General features: G+C 33.3%; 3 protein-coding genes across 3 annotated transcripts; 1 reads left to right on the top strand and 2 right to left on the bottom strand.

Annotated features, from left to right (window-relative positions):
- Position 1: 1 nt before the first annotated feature.
- Positions 2-145, top strand: EIN_027230 (Hypothetical protein; the record flags this gene model as incomplete). Its single annotated transcript, XM_004257547.1, has 1 exon — positions 2-145. A coding segment is annotated over one exon (144 nt), but the record flags the coding sequence as incomplete, so codon positions are not given.
- Positions 146-258: 113 nt separating this feature from the next.
- On the bottom strand, positions 259-1,908 carry EIN_027220 (hypothetical protein; the record flags this gene model as incomplete). The annotated part of the gene is made up of 1 exon (XM_004257546.1): positions 259-1,908. One exon carries the CDS (start codon positions 1,906-1,908, stop codon positions 259-261), a length of 1,650 nt encoding a protein of 549 aa, XP_004257594.1.
- An 888-nt stretch (positions 1,909-2,796) lies between these two features.
- EIN_027210 (hypothetical protein) lies at positions 2,797-4,404 on the bottom strand (the record flags this gene model as incomplete). The annotated part of the gene is made up of 1 exon (XM_004257545.1): positions 2,797-4,404. One exon carries the CDS (start codon positions 4,402-4,404, stop codon positions 2,797-2,799), a length of 1,608 nt encoding a protein of 535 aa, XP_004257593.1.
- Between the last annotated feature and the right edge of the window lie 647 nt (positions 4,405-5,051).

Genomic DNA, 5,051 nt, shown 5'->3' with positions numbered 1-5,051 from the left:
CTTTCCAGAACATGTGGATCACCAAGGAAGAGTACGACGAGTCTGGCCCAGCCATCGTCCACAGAAAGTGCTTCTAAGTCATTCATTTTATTTTTTAATATTTGAGACAAACATTTTGTTTATAAATTGTATTAAACCGTTATAATACTCAAATGTTCGATAAATTTAGTAAAAATAAAAATTGTAATATTAAACGTATTTTTCGAAATAAGGAAAATTACAAAATAAAAGTAATTTACCAAAGATGTGTTTCTATTCTTATTGTTGAGTCAGTGTACTAATAGTGTAAGCGCCAAAATTAGAGTTCCAGCCAACAACCTGTTTTAATTGGGAAACCTCGAGTTTTTTAGCATTTACATTGATTAGAGTGAGTTCTTCAATAATTCCTAAATGAATCTCATTGAATACCTCGTCGGTGATATCAACTTTCCAAACATCTCCTAAAACGAGGGTTGGTTCAAACATATTTTCAGTCTCATTCTCTCCTCGTTTACACCACACTTTGTGTAACTCTATTTCAGACAGATCTATTCGTCCTTCAGCTCCTTTCAAATAGATTTTCCGCTTTTCCTTATCCCACAAAAATTGTTTTGAATCCAAAAGAGTCACTTTTTTACTTCCTTGTGTTATTTCAAAGACATTCATTCGCCCAATGTCATTTACGTAGAAGTGTTCAATTGTATTTATATCAATGACATATTTATTATTGTTGATAATACCGTTGTGAACCCACTTCGGCATTTTTGTAAAATTTCCACCTGAAACATATCTCTTCAAATTTTGATCATTAATAATCAGACTTTCTCCAGTGTAATTATACACTTCTATCGTTTCAGGTTTACAACCATTCAAATCCATCTTTTCTGATACACATGATATTTCAATTACATTTGCGGTTTTGGGCATTTTAACAGTGCATTTTGCAATTTCAGATACTTTTATTTGATGTATATTTTGTGTGTCGCTGAAATTAAGCGACTTCATTTCATCATTGATTTGCTCTTTCATCTCATCTCCTCTTTTGTCGCTGTAACCCCACAAATCAAAAATTTCTTTGTGGTACCATTCAATATTAATTTTGTCTTCACAACACCGAAAAACTTCACTGTCAATAGTTCTCTCATGCCCGTTCACGTCTTTTAAAATTGTGATTCCTCCATTATAATAAGGATCAAACATCCCTTGTATTGGTAAATAAGCAATTCGATTTTCTATTGTTTGTTTTGATATAAAGGTTGTCCAAACTTTGAGGTTTTGTGGGGTGTTTTTGAGTAATGTAAAGTCTGGAGGATCTCCATGTTTTGTGGTATTTGTCATAATGAAAAAGTACATAATTTGTTTGTGTTTGTTGAACGGGAAAATTGTTAAAATAGAAAGGAGTCTGTCCACCCCATCACATACTATGACTTTCTTTAATGTATTTTTTGAAATGCATTCAAGTAAATTACTATTGAGATGTGTTGTCGAGTTAATTCCGTTAATGTACAACACACACAAATGTGTGTATAATAAAATGTTTGCTGCAAACGTTTCAAAGTAGTCCATTGTGATTTTCAGTTTGTAAACTTTTTGTAATGTGTTCTTCTTTTCCAAAAGAGTTTCATGACTTTTGAACACATTGGTAGTTTTGTCGTGGTCAAAGTAGTCAATTTCAATACATTGGACTTTTTCAATTATTTGTTTTGGAAGGGTGGAATTTAAAAGATTGACACACATTGCTTTTGTAGATGGAAAATAGTACATTAATACTTCAGGTAACTCTTTCGATAGCAGTTTGATAGGACAATAATTTATTGTGTTTATTAGCATTCGAGTGTGTTTGTTTATCTTAACAAATTGGCACAAGTCACGCATTGATTCAAGATAAAAAACGACGTTCTTTATTATTGTGTGGTCAGCTCTAGACATGAGGAAGTATCAGTTTGTATTATTGAGTTTAAATATTAAATAAATATATATAGAGTCATTCAGAATAAGTCTTCAAATTTATATTTTCTTTGTTTTTTACAACAAAGGTGAAATTCTTTTTTTGAACAATAACAAAATTAAAAACAAAAAGTTAAATTAGGTTATAAATTAACACAGATTATAACTCGATATTTAAATGATAAATCCAGCTGCTTGTTTAAATGAAAAATATTAAAAATCCAGAATTTTAATTGTCGTACAGAACGAATAAAACAGTGTTGTATATTGATTGTGGATGGCGCAAATGTTAAACATCTCGTTTATAAAACGAAAAAAACAAGACAAGCCAACTAATGTGATTCAAGAACCTTCTCGCTGCAAAATTAGGTAAACAAAAGACAATTGAATAGTGCAACTCAAAAAAATAATTGAGAAAAATTGTGCAAATTTAGTTATAGTTTAGTTATAGTATTTTAATTAGAGTAAGAGTTTTAAAGAAATTGGTTTGTGTTTTCTTGTTTTGTTCAATAAAAATATATAATTATTTTATTATAATTATACTATAAACAAAGTTACACTGACACGTCAAAGTTGCACGGTTTTAAGAATGACTTTACTTTATTTTTCCCACTATTATTCAAGTATTTTTTAAACAGTATTATATATGTTAATTTGTTTATAATTTATATTCAATATTTTTTTCTTGTTATTAATTATTGTATTAAAAATATAATTTAAAATATATTGAACAATTTTTAATAATAAAAGAAAAAAAACAAATCAGTGAATAACTCAAATAATTTGAATTATAAAAAATATTTATGAAGTAAAAAAATAAATCCAATTAACCAAAAAGTAACAAGATTGAAATCATTTGATTTAAATGTATTATCCTTTAACGACTATCATTGGTTTAAGTCTCATGACAATTTTTGAAATTCCTGCGGCTTGGCATGTCTCCACAACTTCAGTGACGTCTTTGTAAGCCTCGTCGGCCTCTTCGGCAGCCAACTTGGGGTCGGTGATTCTCAACTCAATGCCCATTTCTTTCATTCTTTTGATGACTTCGTTTGATGTGACTGTTTTCATCGCACCAACTCGGCTCATTCTTCTCCCAGCTCCATGACACGTACTCCCAAATGAGTTCTCCATCCCTTTCTGTGTACCAACCAAAACATATGAACATGTTCCCATACTCCCTCCGATTATTGCTGGTTGCCCAATCATCTTGTAGTCTTCAGGAAGGACGGGGTGGTTTGGTGGAAAGGCTCGAGTTGCTCCTTTTCTGTGAATGACGCACTTAACTTTTTTGCCCTCGATTTCATGCTCCTCGACTTTTGCAATGTTATGACACACATCATACACTAACCCCATTCCCATTTTTTTGGCTTTTATACCCATGATGTTCTCAAACGCTTCTCTGATTTGATATGTGATCATTCCTCTATTCGCAAATGCAAAGTTGGCGCAGCAGTTCATCGCGCTGAAATATTTTTGTCCATCTTCACTGTTGAAAGGAACCCCAGTCAATTGCTTATCAACAGGATTACTATGCCCCTTCTTCATTGAGATTGCAACATAGTCTTGACATACTTGATGCCCAAGTCCTCTGCTCCCACAATGGACCATAACACAGACTTGCCCAACTTCTGTAATTCCCATTGCTTTTGCAGCTTCGGCGTCAAAAATCTCATCGACAGTCTGCACCTCCAAGTAGTGATTTCCACTCCCAAGTGTTCCAACTTGTTGATGTCCTCTACTCTTTGCCACTTTCGAAACTAATGATGGGTCGGCACCTGCAATCTTCCCACCTTCCTCACAGTGCTTTAAATCCTCTTCCCAGGCATATCCTTGCTCCACCATATACTCCAATCCTCCAGTTAACAACTTGTCAAAATCTTCTTCCTTAAAATCAATCGATGCCTTAGTGCCAACACCACTCGGAACTTTCTTAAAAAGCGCATCAGCCAACCGAACTTTGTGTGGTTCAATGTCTCTTTTGGTCAAATTGGTGCGGATGAGGCGGACACCACAGTTGATATCAAAACCAACACCACCCGGGCAGATGACTGCCTCAGGTTCATCAAGACGCATAGCAGCAACGCCTCCAATCGAAAATCCATAACCACTATGTGCGTCTGGCATCGCCATAGATCCCACAATCCCCGGAAGTGTTGCAACATTTGCTGTCTGTCTGACGCATGAAGGGAAGTTGTTCAAGGCATCATTGCAAAGTTCTCCAGCAAGCAGTTCAAGCAAGTCGTCATTACAGTATATTTTTGCGTCTTGTTTCATTCCTTCCACAAAATCCTTTTTAATGACCAACTCGCTCGGCTTCCTCTCCAACTTTCCTTCATATTTCTTTGGCACTTTAAACCCACAAAAATCGAATGTCTCAATTTCTTTCGGCTTCACATCGACCTGGACTTTTTCCTCTTGTGCTCTCTGTAACTTTTTTCCCTTGTTCTTCTTCGAGTAACGTGTACTTTTCGACATTATTTGTATAATTTTACAAGTTGTCATTATTTTTATTTGGTAAACTATGAATCTTGTCTAAACCTCATACTCTCTACATCTTAAAACTTGGTTAGACAAAAGCACCATTTAATTAATTTTTAATAATATTTTTTACAAAAGATAATAGTTTTTATACAACTTTTGTCTAACCACGCCAAAAACAAAACCTCAGAATTCTTTTTTATCAGGAGATTTTATATTAAATAATACATTTATTATTAATCACCATCACAGTATTAAGAATAGTAAAAAGTAACAACTTTAAATATTTCAACTTAATTTATTATAAAAATGAATTATTAATGTGTAAAGTGTTAAATCTAACATGTATAATGATTATAACAAAATATACTGCTTTATACAGATAAATAGGTGTGACAACTAAATAACAATAATTATACAATCGAACAGTTCTGGTGGAAAAAGTTGTTTGAATTGTATTCTTTGTCCAAGTCAAACACAAAAGGCCGTTCATTTCCATAGTTGATCTCGACTTTATTGATGAAGTCGATTGTAACCACTGCAGTCAATATTAAAGCGGGAAATTTGACTTCACATAGCTTTTTCCCATTCTTTGTAAAAAAACAAGCCCGCGTTTTATAATTGTAGCCACAGCCAATGACGTC

This window comes from Entamoeba invadens (assembly GCF_000330505.1).
Source record: "Entamoeba invadens IP1 unplaced genomic scaffold scaff_1105074724629, whole genome shotgun sequence".
Lineage (NCBI taxonomy): Eukaryota > Evosea > Mastigamoebida > Endamoebidae > Entamoeba > Entamoeba invadens.
This window is presented reverse-complemented; position numbering and strand designations above follow the sequence as displayed.